The 15,167-nt window shown below is 37.0% G+C and overlaps 1 protein-coding gene across 1 annotated transcript in view; it reads left to right on the top strand.

Moving 5' to 3' along the window:
- The window catches only part of LOC102890879 (ATP-binding cassette sub-family G member 2), a 59,886-nt gene extending 46,142 nt beyond the window's left edge, over nt 1-13,744 (top strand). Inside the window, exons 10-16 of the mRNA XM_015588480.2 lie at nt 2,021-2,103; nt 6,468-6,557; nt 7,719-7,847; nt 8,942-9,092; nt 10,836-10,925; nt 11,762-11,844; nt 13,256-13,744. Of these exons, the coding sequence (XP_015443966.1) occupies nt 2,021-2,103; nt 6,468-6,557; nt 7,719-7,847; nt 8,942-9,092; nt 10,836-10,925; nt 11,762-11,844; nt 13,256-13,403 (774 nt within the window). The 3' untranslated portion in view covers nt 13,404-13,744. The remainder of the gene's footprint in view (nt 1-2,020; nt 2,104-6,467; nt 6,558-7,718; nt 7,848-8,941; nt 9,093-10,835; nt 10,926-11,761; nt 11,845-13,255) is intronic.
- The last annotated feature ends 1,423 nt before the right edge of the window (nt 13,745-15,167 follow it).

The following is a 15,167-nucleotide window of genomic DNA, read 5'->3' as shown; positions in this document are numbered from 1 at the left end:
TTACTTGAGTTTGAACTAGTCATTCATGTGATTCAGACTTTGCTTATGATAATGCATTTAACCAAAGGTTGTTTTAGGAAGATCTTAGAATGAATATATTATCTGTATAAGAAGATTAATGTTCATTTGTTGTGCGAAGGGTTTCTTGATCAAATCAATTTGGAAAACATCATATCTCTTAGAGATTCATCGTTTTAATTAACATATTAAACATTTGACCATGCATTAATTTTGTGTGTGTGTGATGGCCATAAACATTCCTCAGAAGTCACCTTGAGAAATATTGATAAACATTTGAACAAAGATAGTCACATATTCAGGAAATTTTATTTTTCCTGCTCAAAACAGAGGCCAGATACATAGATTCACAGACAGGGTCTCTTTGTCTGCTCTGTTGTACGGTGTTTACTTTGTATGTTTTTCTCTTTCTTAATGCAAGAAAGAATAACAGACCTTGTAAAAGCATGAAAATATTCCAGGATTAATCATTTTATCAACATATTTGAAAGCTGACTTTGAAAATACTTTTAGAATTTTGAAAACGTTAGGAAACATCCTAATGATAATACCGATAATCTGTTAGTAAAAGATATCAAGTTTGAGTGCAGAAGAAGCAAAGCATGTGGAGTGTTCAGTTTAAAAAGTGTGAATATTCTTAATGTTATACTGCGTGAAAGTACAGGCTTGCACATGCATACGTGTTGGCGGAGTCCTCATTTGTTTTGGAGTCATCATGTCTGTTGACATGAAATAAAGTGTTTTCTGAGGATAATTGAAATATGGCAGGGTAATAGATTTTTTTTCAAATTTCTTACTGTCTTATTAGCAAAAGAATTTTTAAGTCCTTCTCAAATCATATTCTTTGCAGACCGATCTTCATAAACTTCATACATCATGATCTTGTTTTCCAATTTAGTTTCTTTGTGCCAAAAGTGTGCTTGACAAGTTACTTTAAGTCTTGATACTGTTGTACTGTTGTAGTACTGAGATTTTTTTTTTTAACTTTGAAGGTTCCAAGGTACAAGGTTAGATGTTTTATTTCTATCAATTATCATTTCTTGTATTTTTATATTTAATATAATTTAAAAGTACAATAAGTAGAATTTCTTTGAAGAAATTATATCATAATATATCCCTTAACCCTTTGCTGATAGAAGTGTCCTTAAGAGACATTTATCAATCTTAAAAACAAAGTGGTTTCTTCAGTATTTTTAGTATTCATCAAGCAGACTGAGGGTAGGTAAGCGTGGCAAAGAATTAGAGGCTTAGCCCTGCACTGTGGGCTGTCGACCCTACTGGCTGAGGTTGCTGGGGAAGCAGTGACAGGACAATGGGTAATGGAAGCACTTAGGTGCCCTCAGGGAAAGCTGACTGAATGCTTGACGACAATGACAGTGCACTTTTTCATGCGGGCATGGAGTCCCCCTCTCCCCACCCCATGGGTGATTCCTTGCTTACCCCCACTTCTTATCATGCAGAATTCCATTGTTACAAATTTTGTTACATATGCCTTCAAATTTTTACTTATTTTTAATATTAAGAGTAAAGATACCCTGTTTTCACTTGAAACCTCTTGAAATATTATAAAAATATGGATGGTCACTAACTCAAAGGTTGAGAAAAGTTTTGGCCAGAACTCAACCACTGAGATCTTATTTTATTCCCTAAAGGACTCCGCTAAGCACTTGTGGTATTCTACCCTGTGTGGTATTCCCAGGTTCGGTAGCTGAAATGGACCCCGAACTGGCAATTCTGGGGAAGAACTTGGAGGAATCAACTTTTCTAGTAGTCTACTTCGTTCTCCTTCAGATTCCTCAGCATAAAAATTAAATTATTTTTAATTTTAATTTAGAAAGCACTCCAACGACATATACTGTTTTATATTTTCTTAAAGACTTTGGTCAAGCCGTTTAAATTATCTGTCTTGATGGAGAGATTTGATTATGGCCATATATTATAATAAATGGTGTGTTAAGGTTTTGCCTTTAATTGAAACTCTTTTCTTTTTCTTTTTGAAAAGATCATTGTAACAATTTTCCTGGGACTGGTTATAGGTGCCATTTTCTATGATCTAAAAAGTGACGCTATGGGAATTCAGAATAGGTAAGTAAATTTGGACCTTGGTTTTGAGAAAGTGCTGTTACTTTTTTCAAGGTTTTGAAAATTCATTAAGTTTGAATTTTAGACAAGTACAAGACAAATTGAGGAATAGGGTAAGTCAGTGAATTGAAAGCTGAATGGAAGAGTTAATTTTCATATATATAGTGGTAAAATATACCGAATATAAAATTTACCTTCTTAACCAGTTTTAAGTGTACAGTTCAGTAGTATTAGTTACAGTCACATTGCTATGAATTATACCATTATACTTTCTGTCTCTGAATTTGACTGCTCTAAGTACCTCATATTAGAATCATACAGTATTTGTCTTTTGGTTACTGCTTATTTCCATAGCATAATATCTTCCAGGTTCATCCATGTTGTAGCATGTGTCAGAATTTCTTTCTTTTAAAGACTGAACAACATTCCATTGTGTAGACTCACTACACTGTTTAGCCATTCATCTGCCCATGGACACTAGGTTTGTTTTCACCTTTTGGGTGTTGTGAATCATGCTGCTGTGAACATGAGTGTACAAATAAATATCTGAGCGTTTGCTTTAAATTCTTTTCGGTATATACCCAGATATTGCTAGCAAGGAAAGCAGCTACCAAAGTAACACCTTGAACACATTTGTGTCTTTCCACAATGCCAGGTTTATTGAGTGGAACCTTCTCAGATAAACTAATCAGATACCCATGCAGATTAACACACAACACACAGAGAAGGGAAGTACAGAGTCTTATGCGACAGAGAGAAAGGAATTGAGTCTTTATCTCCAAAGCAAGTTCTCTTGACTGGCGGCTCAGAGAGCTGTGCATAGGTCCCAAGCCAGTGGCTATGATGGGTAGAAGGTCAAAGTCTTTGGGTCTCAGCGCACCATCCATGATGCTCTCTGGTCAGGCTTGAGCAGCGTTTAAGGTGTTCCGCTTATATGGACCTTACAAGGTGGGATCCTTATGCTTATTGGCCCCTGCAGATTGGGGCTTATCCAGGGCAGTTGTTGCTGTTTCTGTGGTTTTGGGTGTTCCAGTCAAACTCGAAGGGTGTTCCCATTATGTGCCAGTTGACACTACTGTCATGGCTTTCATGGAATCCATTTTGTAAAGTCCCAAAAGTTCTCAATTTTTTATGCGCTATACACCAGAAGCGGAGTTACTGAATCATTTGGTAATTCTATTTTTTTTTTTTTTTTGGAGAACTGCCATCCTGTTTTTTACAGCAGCTACATCATTTTGCATTTCTACCTGTCGTGCACAAAGGTTTAAATTTCTCCTTAACCTGATCCACACTTTAGTATTTCTTTTCTCTATATTAGCCACCTTAATTGGTATGAAGTAGTATCTCATCGTGGCTTTGATTTGCAATTTTCTAGTGATTAGTGATGTGAGCACCTTTTCATGTGCTTATTGGCCATTTCTATGTCTTCTTTAGAGAAATGTTTATTCAAATCCTTTGCTCATTTTTAAATTGGATTTTTGTTGAGCTATAAGAGTTCTTTATATATTCTGGATGTTAACCCTTCATCAGATATAACTTTACAGATATTTTCTGCCATTCTGTGGGTTGTCTTTTCACTCTGTTGATAGTGTTCTTTGATACACAAAAGTTTTAAATTTTGTCATAGACTGTTTTATCCTTTTTTTTTTGTTTTGTTGTTTGTGAATTAATTTCCTTTCTATTATTTGATTTGTTTGCTGTGGGGAGGTAGATGGGACTCCGTTTTTTCTAACTGTAACATGGATTACCACCTTGAAAAGAATTAAAATACATTAAATTCTTTAACAGACACTATTTACTATAAGATAAATTCTTAACAATTCAGAAGGAATTTTACTATCTACTAGTTCAGAATCATTATGAACATTATTGTACTGTTAGATGTGAGACTTAGCAAATTGAGCTGAATTATTACCAGGTCTCATGTTTCTAAAATAAACTTTTACTTTTGAAATTCGTATTTACTTTGATATTAGGCTTTTTTTTTTCTGTGTCATTATGGTATATGGTTAGTACTTATGTCTGAAGAAAGGAAAAAATTTCTGGTGCCATATCCTAGGAGAAGGAGGTGTCTCTGGTCCATCTATCTTGACTCAATTTTACTTTTGAGGAAAGTTGCAATGGCTGTAGTTGAATGTATTTTGATGTCTGGACAAGGATGATTATTTATGAAAGGAAAAAAAAGTATAAAAATCAAGCCCTCACTCAGGTAAAATAAATAATCTCTTGTGTGGAATCAGATAGTGTTCTTCTGACATGAGATCATTAAGACAATTCTTACCACAGTTCTGTCATTGTTTTTATCTTTACTTTCCCTGAGGACTGTGTTCTTTGCAATGTTTCCGAACCTACTAGTAATTGATGGTTTGTACCTTTGTAGTTGCCATATTTCACCCTGCTGCACAGAGTTGTAGTGATAGCTAAACAAATTAATATGTATTTAGAGGAAAGGTATTTAAAAATGTATTTGGATCCATAAATAGATATTACAGACATGAATTACCACCTTAAAAAGAATTAGAATATATTAAATTCTTTAACAAAACTATTATCTATGAAATAAATTGTCATGATTTAGAAGGAATTTTACTATCTACTAGTTCAGAATCATTATGAATATTATTTTATTGTTATATGAAAGACTTAAAAACTTGAAGTGAATGTTGCCATGTCCTATATTTCCAAAATTTTTTCCTTTGATATTAGGCTTTTTTGCATATCTAGAAAGTTGCATAACTGCTTGTGTACCAGGCCTGGCTATTTTCCATTTATTCATTATTGTATAAACATTTACTTTTAAAACAGCCTGTTCTCCATGTTCTATTCTTTATTATTATTATTTTTGCTGCTAAACACAATTACTGAGTTTCTATGGACTCTTTGTTTTGAGGGTTGTAACTTGGGCTAATATTCTTTTTTAAAACTTTTATTTTTGCGTCATTTAAATAATGTGCTCCTTCATCTCTTTTAGTTTTAAATCACATTCTCATTGGCCATTAAATTGGTTATGAAGGGAAGCCCCAACACTGTTTCAGGGATGTTGGCATGCATTCATAAAATTTATATTTCTATCAAAGTGTAAATTAAGTGAGTACTTTACTTTTTAAACCTTAATTATTTCGCTGAGAGAGAAGTATTAATGGTTTTCCTTTCCTAACACATGCACAAACTGATCTTTCCTTTAATTATGATTTATTTTCTTTCCGAGCATGCTGGAAACCATTTTAGTGATGGATTGTCAAGGATAATATGAAGATTCTTCTGATGATTGTGTGGTAAATGAATATAATAAGATTTCGATAGGAGTTTCTTAAAAAGGTAGCTAAGAGAGATTTTCAACTTTTGCAGGATTTATTTGGCTCTATCTTTGTTCATGCACGAGGAATGGTACTTATTCAAAGTGATAATATTTTTATGACCTATGTAATCGTTAGCTTGGCTGTCATAATGAAGAATCACATACAGGCGGCTTAAAAAAAATTTTTACTTCTTACAGTTCTGAATATCTAGATTCCAGATGGTCAGGATCTGATGAGGGTCTGCTCCTGGCTCGCTGTATTCCTACTGTGTCCTCCCATGGTATAGAGAGAGCTCTGATATCTCTGCCTTTTATTATAAGGGCAATAATCCCTTCATGAGGACCCTACCCTCATGACCTTACTAATTACCTAATTACCTTCCTGATTACTACCTAAATTACTACCCAAAACCTAATTACTTTCCAAAGCACATTGAGGGTTCTGACTTCATCATAGGGATTTAGGGAAGATATAGTTCAATCCTTGCCAATACAACCATGAATTACAAACTGTGTCGTAAGGAGTCTTAGGGGCATGACAGTAGAGACACAAGGATGTGGAGAGACCTGAGGGGACTCATAGATCCCTTTATTTTTTAACTAGAAGAGTTGTTTAACATTATAAAGTATTTGATGAAGGAGTTTTACAGGTAGGTAGGTGTTCTGCAGGTTTGGAGTACCGAAGCTTGGAGTGCGTAGTTCTGGCAGCTGGAAGAATATGCGAGAAGCCGTGAGCAGATAACACATAGCTTTATTCAGGCATAGAGGACACAGCAAGACACAGGCACAGTTTCAGCTTCCCCCAGGCCATACATGTGGGGCTTATAACTTGGCGCATAATAGTAGCTGAAGGCCAGGTACTATAATCAATCACAATCTACAGGTTGTATAGAACACTGTATCTAAGGTCACCTGGGACGCTGTAGCTAAGGCTGCCCAGAAATCTCAGGGTTTGCTGGGAGGGAGCCTGACTGCATTTTGTTTGTCAGTTCCCTCACCCAACAGTGGGAAATTGGTCTAAGAATGTTTATTTGATTGCGATGCTTTCGTTCTCTTTCTTTCATCACAGAGCTGGGGTGCTTTTCTTCCTGACGACCAACCAGTGTTTCAGCAGTATATCATCCGTAGAGCTCTTTGTGGTCGAGAAGAAGCTCTTTATGTGAGTATGTCTCTATTTCAGGATGAGCTCTGTTCAGTGTCAGGACTGCTGGTCAAACTGGTCACACTCAGAAGTGGGCCACAGTTTGGTTCCTGGAAATTACCATTGTTAATTGTGAGAGAAAGCAGCCAGAGGCTAGGAGGAAAATCACGAGGGGCCAGAGCCCAGAGGAAAAAAGAGGTTCAAGTTTAGGGCGTAGCATCGAATGCAAATGCTACAGAGAAGGCAAGCAATAAAGTGGCTAGAAAGGATCTTTTGTTTTACCCAAGAAGAAGTCATGGTGACCTTCACTAGGAAAGTTTGAGGGGCTTGATAGAGAGAAAGTAGTGGGTTGAACAGTCAGTTGAAGGTGGGGAGTTAAAAATGACAAAGATTATAGGGAGAATAGAAAGAGCCAGAAGGCAGCTTTGAATTAAGTGTGGGCTGGTTTGTTTATTGTGTTTTTCAGTGTTGGAAGAGATTTGTCCATATTTACACATTTGAAGAAATTAATCATTAGAGAGGGAAAGAATGAGGATTTTGGTGGAAGGGTTTGGAATCATGAGAGGAAGATGTTTGGAAGAGAAGGAAGGGTTCTAGGACTTCAGAGGGGAGAAAATAAGATTAGATAGCTGACAAGATGTTCGGTTGTCAGGCACGATCATTGAAGAAAGAAATGCGGCTTTCTTCTTTCATCATGAGACGGAGGGAGTAACCAGGGTTTAGTGGTCAGAAGCTGCACTGGGGGGTGTGGAGGATAGGCGAGCCACCTTCTTCATAATGAGAAGTTGAGAGAAAGAAAAGCCTCTCTGACCAACTGAGATCAGCTACTGAGTGCTCTTCACAGAGAGCCAGTGTCAGAAGAGAGGGAGGAGGTGCAGAACCTGTTTACCTGGAGGGGAGTCCCCGAGGGCAGAGTGGATGGCCTTGGGAGGGAGTTCTGTAATGAGAGGGAGAGGTCATTGCAAAGAGCTTGGCGGGGACTGTGCCGCAGGGGAAGCTTGCACTTGACAGTGTCTAATGCTGACTGGGTGGAGGTGGTGGGTTAACCTGGTAGATCTGAGAAGGTGCAGCTGTTAAAACCCTGGTGGCAGTAGAAATCTGTACAGAGGTGTGTTAATTATCTGGTCTGTGCCTTCTTAAATTAATGTGGGATGTATGATATGAATTTTTGTTTTTTAGACATGAATATATCAGTGGATACTACAGAGTGTCATCTTATTTCTTTGGGAAACTGTTCTCTGATTTACTGTTCTTGAGGATGTTACCAAGTATTATATTTACTTGTATAACATACTTCTTGTTAGGTAAGCAATAAGACAAAAACTATGTATCTTTAGTCCGGTAGGTGAGGGAAAGCAAATTTCTTTTTGCAAGCATGTTTTTGATTCCCAAAAGTATAAACCAAGCCATGAGATAAGGAAGCATCTGTCTATTGTGCACACTCTGAAATAGCTGTTCTCTGAGGACATTTTTGTCAAGACTTTCTCCAAACTAACATTTAAGCCTATTTATAAAACTACTTTTTACTGAGAGATGATATGTGTCATGTAAACCTGGAAAGAATTCATGAAGTATTTGGGACTGTGCTGGAGGAGCTGGAGGCGGGATATTTTATTACCTATCTAAAATTCTTCTTGTGTATATATGGATGGATGTGTGTGTGCATGCATGTGTGGGTATGTGTGTGTGTGTGTGTGAGAGAGAGATATAGAAAGATTCATTTGTGTATTGTGTTTCGGCTTCACCCCAGGCTCAAAGCCTTGGAATTTCCATGTATTTCACTGATATACACATACATACCAGAAATGTAAAACACTATAGAAGATTCACTGAGCCTAAACTTCCATTTTAAAAATAAGAGATATATCATGAATTAGGCATAGAACCTAGATCCTCAGACTCCTGACTGTTCTTATGGCTGTTCCAAAATGATTAGATTGTTTGACCCATAATAATAGCCCATTATAGTTTATAAGGAAGTTTTGTGAATCGTAATTTAACCCTTTCTTAATTTCAGAGCTCTATGGCACTTAGTCTCAGAGACTTGGATCCTGGAGGCAGTCCCTCAGATAGTGAGGCTACTTACTGGGAGGTCACAATATTCTAATCTTCTCCATTCTTCACTAATGCACTTACGACAAACACTCAGTAATGTGGCGATGTCAGAGTAGAAAGACTGTGCTCTTGACAAGTTTCCTTCTTTAAGAGAAGGCAGTAGAATTCTGGCCAGGTGCATCGCTTCCCACTCTCCCTCTGAGGAACTCAGAGATTGTTACTACTGACACATAAGGAGCATAGGTAATACATGGCAAAGTGCCTGTGCAGTAAGTATAAAAAAGAAACTTTATACAGTTATATGGGGAGGAACAGTGAAACTGGTGACTCAGGGTGGTTGGATAGAGGATGAATTTTTTTGGAGCTTTTTTCATCATGATGCTTACTCTTATGATGGTGGCTTATTCAGCCAGTTCTATGGCACTGGCCATAGCAGCAGGTCAGAGTGTGGTATCCATAGCAACACTTCTCATGACCATCTCTTTTGTGTTTATGATGGTGAGTAGAAACTGTGCTTCTCTGAGAAGTAATTATTTCCCTTTGTCCCTTCCTGCAAACTCACCTGTCATGGAAAACCTGCTTTGAGGATTCTGTAAATGGGTCTCTTTGCATTAAGGAAGCCGTATATTAAAATATAGCTTGTATTAGGGAATGAATCGGCTTTTTCCTGACCTCACCCAGCCTTTTTTGCTACTGTTCTAATATAATGCCTTAACTTTAGTTAACATGTTGTTCCAAATGAGATTTTAAAAGATACTTTTTATGACATATAGTGAAATCTTGATAAACGGGAACTTCAAAAACCAGAAAACTTTGATTGAAAAATTCCCTCATGAAATGACAAATTAATTGCCTTTCTTCGGCACTGGTTTTAGAGAACTGCTGGCTTATTTAACCAGTGTCTCAGCTGATTTGGTTGGATCAGACATTCTCCAAGGGAGAAACTAAGCTCCATGAACAGTATGTGGCATGGGTCATCCTTCTTGGGTTCCTCCCATATTTTGAAAAAGAATGTTTTAAAAATACTGAAAAATTCCAAAGTCCACACAGTGTTAGGTCTCCTCCTTTCTGGGTTCGTGACATTCTCTTATATAAATATTTCCACATCTTTTTTTTTTAACGGTTACTTTATCCTAAGCTTACATGCCCCTTCACTTTGCACACACATAGATGAATCAACAGGTAAAGGGAAACAGTTAGCACATTTCCCCATACTACATCAAGTAAATAGGAATACTTAACCTACTTACTTAATACGCATGTCCTCTCTGCTAGAATAGAAGTAGATGTCTTTAAAAATTTGTAATTAGCACAAACTATACCATTGAAAACTACCAATCTAAACATTATTGAGAAGTTCATAAACTTTGTGTATGTTTTCTGTAATGTCATTCAATAGATAAAATGTCCTTTAGTATATAAAAATATTTTGTTTGATATATTAGATATTCGATTTATTATTTAATGGTTTATATTTAGAACTTTTTGAACTACTCATGAAATTATATTTTATTGAGAGATGATATATATTCAGCACTTGGTAGTCAAATCAAAAAAACATGTAGTCATACCAGCAACATATTCATTATTATGCCCATCCCAGCAGACCGAGTGCCAGTTAGGAGAAGTTCTGTATGAATCTCTTCTTACGTGGCTGTCTGTTGCTGGAACAATCCTTCCTGGGGTCTCCGTTGCAGTATTGCTTTTTGGTAGTTTTAAATAAAGTTATTGACCATATTTTATGCTGCACTTCATGACATCATGCTGTGTAACAGCTCTACGTTTCATTTAAAGCATGCATTTTGAACACCAAGTTATTCCTAAAGTCGTAAAGAGATAGAATGCAAACCTCTGCAAATAATGAAGCTTACTGTTGTGGAAGTAGAGAGGGGCAGGAGATGCTCAGAATGTGCTGTGTATGTCTGTTGGTGGGAACATATAGTGGTTGTAGGATGAGGACAGTCATGCTTATGGACCTTCCATTGTGTGACTTTAAAAAGAAAGTAAAAGCCTTGACAAGTAAGGATCTTCCAATTAAATGAAATATATATTTTCATTCTTTTAAAATCATAAACAGCCTCAGTTATAGAAAAATATGCACAGGCAAAGAGGATATGCTAAGTCTTTAGAGTAGTGGAACAAATTTCAAGAAAGATTGTAGGGGACTTAAGGAGGGTGTTGTCCAGAATTCTTCATGAAATCACTCCATCAGTCCCGATTCTTGGTATTTGCTTTTTGTAGATTTTTTCAGGGCTGTTGGTCAATCTCACAACCATCATGCCTTGGCTCTCATGGCTTCAGTACCTCAGCATTCCTCGATACGGCTATGCGGTAAGTTTTCCTCACCTGTCCCTGTGACTGGTTCATTGCTCCCAAGCTAGGAACAACCAGAATAAAGCCTGACCATCTCACGTGCCCAGACGTGACCTGTGGAAATCTCCAGGAATTTTCTTTTAGGAGCAATGAAGAAGACTTTTCTATTAAGCCTTAGGTCACTTTGGTTGTCACCTGGCTTTCCCCAGTCACCCTGTTGTTTGAGGGAGAGGCAAAGGGTGAGGAGAGAACTCATAGTGAAGGAGAAAGGTTGACCAATTGATGGAAAAAAAATGTAGTTGCTTTTTAGTTCAGTGGGGAAATAAGTAGTAGGATGATGAGAGCCTAGAATTCATATTTTATATGCAAAGCGAATTTAGAAGAAAAACCAAAACCATATAATATTCACAGCTACTATTGGCTTTAGAATGTAATACAAAGGAAACTGTCTGTCTTAAGTGGTTTTGATTAAAACAATATAAAAGATGTTACCATAAATTCACAAGTCATTGTGTACCACTGTATCATTTAAATTATAGTGTTTATGGGGTTATACATTGGGGAAAGGAGGAAGGAGCCATGGGGTAATATAACCAGAAGTTTCACCTCAAGGCCAAATACTTTATGTCCTTTGATTTAGAAGCTGAAGTCCTACCCCTAAGGCCTCTTGATTGCCAGGAAGAATCATTTTAGTTGCTTTGGTGTGACAAAGACTGTAAATGTGAACCTGGTTTGTTGCAGAAACAATAAAGATTAAACCAGGAGAATGCAATTGTGATCATTCTTTGGAAACTTTTTGAAATTTAACACTATTTAAATAGTTTTCCACTTGTCCACTTCCTCTTGTATTATAGGCTTTGCAGCATAATGAATTTTTGGGACAAAACTTCTGCCCAGGACTCAATATAACAGCAAACAACACCTGTAGCGCCGCAACGTAAGTTTGCATTCAGTGTGTTAGTGGGTTTGCTTACTGTGTGGTGTGATGCAGAAAGGCCACTGGGCTTAGAGCTGGTATGAGTCCTTTCAGGGACACTGACTTTTTTGGTCCTAAGTTTTCTTGCCTGTAAAGTGATTTGTCCACTAATGCTTGTCAAGGTGCTGTGCAACAACTAGGTCTTCTACTATGTTCAGAATTGTATTTACATTGGAGAAATTGTTCTTATGTATTGCTTGTTTTGTGCCTTTTAAAATATCCTTTTGCTGTTTTGATTGTGAGTGTGAGTTTTGATTTTCAGAACTTGCGAGTTTGAAATGCGTTGCTTTGATGTTTTACCAAGTCCTTACAGTATCTGCACTGTATAGATTACGTGCAGTGAATGGATCCACACACTTAGGGCTTCCTGTGAGCCCAACCCATGGTCAGCAGTAAGAGCTAAAAGGGCAGCAGAAGGAAAGGGAGTGGACATTTTCCTGCCACAGTCCAGGCACTTGCCTCTTCCTCCTGTATTTAGGAGACATCATGAAATCAAACGTGGCACATTTTTGGTGTTTTTGGTATCCTAAATCTCATGACCTCATGACCATTCAAGTGGAACAGAAATAGCTTTGGATAATAATACAAAATGCTCTTCTGAAGTAGAGTTAATTCTTGAACAACACAAATTTGGACTGCACGGGCTCAGTTATATGCAGATTATTTTTCAATAAATGCTGTAAATGTACTTTTTCTTCATGATTTTTTAAATAACATTTTTCTCTTGCTTACTTTATTCTGAAGACTATAGTGTATAATACAGATAACATACAAAATGTGTTAACTGACTCTTTATGTTATTGATACGGCTCCAGGCAACAGTAGGCTGTATACAGTTAAATTTTGAGGGAGTCAAAGTTATATGTGGCTTTTCAACTTTGCATGGGCCTGTGCCCCTAACCCTCATATATATAGAGATTTGATCGTCTTTGTGAAGATCTCAGATGTCACCTGTTAAAGTTGAGGTTTTCCCCCTCAGGAATAAGTGAAAAATTACTTAGTAAATGTTTCTGCCCTTTGAAGGCATCATAGATCTGGACACAAATGAATCTGGAGAGGCAGCTTGGTTCAAAATGTGAGTCTGTGAACTTGGTCAAGTTCCTTAAACCATACTCTCTTCATCTTTTAATGTGTGTAATATTAACCCCATTGCATTGTTTTAGGTATTAAGTAAACTATTACATGCAGGATGTTCAGCGTGTATCAAGCAGAATTGTAAGCACTCATTAACTGTTACCTAGTTTATATGAAGGGATAGTTATTTAAGACTTGGTAAGCTATAGGCTTCTTAAAATAATGAATGGTGATTATATTGAGCAAAATTGTACTCATGCTAAGATTGAAGTCATATTCTTTTTCTGTTGAATTTCAGATGTACTGGAGAAGAATTCTTGATAAAGCAGGGCATCGATATCTCGCCTTGGGGCCTGTGGAAGAATCACGTGGCTTTGGCATGCATGACTGTTATCTTCCTTACAATTGCCTACCTAAAATTGTTGTTTCTTAAAAAGTTTTCTTAAGTTCCTCTCTAATTTACCTGATCTGTCTACATATAAAAAGGGAGCACTTTAAGTATTCAGTGAAGTATTTTGTTGTCTTCTTTTCGTCTGCCATCAGATGTGCAGCCAGAATTATTTTGTACAGAAACTTTCATAGAAATCACAATGCACTGAATTATGCATGAAGCATCTAAGTCATAAATTAGTGGTATTATGTACTGCTTATTAACCATGGAGGAGAAATCTAGTTTAATTGATTTACCTAAAAAATAATTGAATTCTAGAAACTTGTGACAAGTTACTAATAATCTCTGGTAGCAGTTTCCTCATCTCTGAAATGAATAGTTGCTCTCCAGCTTCAATATCATATGAATCTATAAATCTGCCATTTTTAATAAGCAAGAAATAACAAATGTATTAATGCTGTAGTAGAATAATGAAATCTAAACTGTGTTGGAAAACTCAATTTTGCGTAAGCCTTTTTAGGTTAGTAGAACCTACTGAGATTGATTTTTCTGTTGTGGAATTAGGATATCTCAGGGGTCTCAGCAAGACCTTTGGATGGCAGATAGAGAGAGCCAGGAATCTGGTGACCTAGGCCGCCTGGGGTAGTTCAGTGATTTGTGACCTGGGTGTGCATCTGGATCACCTGGAACTTGCTTGAATGCAGATGCCCGGGCCTGTGAGCCCTGCTCCACCAGTATCTCCAGGGCCCCTCCATAAGAACTGTTCATGCCAGGTGCTGGTGATTTCCAAGATCCTTCCCAGTTCTGAAATTTTAGACTTATGATACACTGTTGTAACTGGCCCCATACAGGTTTTTACTTCTCTATGTATATATCTCATTTATTTAGACATTGTTAATACCTAACTTCTTTTTACTGAAGGGCAATGTAGGGAGAAGTACAGTTTAGTAATTATCATAAAAAGAACACACTGGGGCCTCCACCAATCCAGGTTAGGAAATAGAAATTACCAGCATGTAGCTGCCTCCCTTATGCCCTACTCCCAATCACTACTTCACTTCTCTCTGGGATATTTTTAAAATGACGCTTGTACAGTCCCCTCTGTGCTTTTATCAGAAAGAACATCACCACAGCTCAGTTTTGTGTTCCTGTGTGAATAGGTACCTACCTAATAAACTATTAATTTTGAAAATTTTAGATTTACAGAAAAGTTGCAAAGGTAGTATAGAAAGTTCTCATTGTCTGTAAGTCCATCTTTTCTTTCTTTCTTTCTTTTTAATTGAGTTTATTGGGGTAACATTGGTTAATACAATTATATAATTTTCAGGTGTACATTATCATTTGATATCTATATATTCTATTGTGTGTTTACCATCTAAAGTCCAGTTTACTTCAGCTACCATATATTTGATCTCCTTTACCCACTTCACCCTCCCCCAAACCCTATATCTGACCCACTTTACTCTGTCTACCTCCCCCTTCCTCCCCCACCCCACTAGTAACCACTAGTCCATAGTCCTCTGATAACCACTAGCCTATAGTCCATGTCCATGAGTCTCTGTTTGTTTGTCCTATTTATTTGTTACTTTTAGGTTTATATCCCACATATAAGTCGTATCATTTGATTTTCAACTTTTTCTGTCTGGCTTATTTCGCTTAGCATGATTATCTCGAGGTCCATCTATGTTGTTGCAAATGGCAGTATTTCATCTCTTCTTATGGCTGAGTAATATTCCACTGTATATATGTACCACAGCTTCTTTAGCTAATCATCTATCGTAGGACACTTAGGTTGCTTCCATGTCCTGGCCACCATGAA

Source organism: Pteropus alecto, unplaced genomic scaffold, assembly GCF_000325575.1.
Source record: "Pteropus alecto unplaced genomic scaffold, ASM32557v1 scaffold63, whole genome shotgun sequence".
NCBI classification, from domain to species: Eukaryota; Metazoa; Chordata; class Mammalia; order Chiroptera; family Pteropodidae; genus Pteropus; species Pteropus alecto.
Note: the sequence above shows the minus strand (reverse complement) of the source record. Positions and strands in the feature narration are given on the sequence as shown.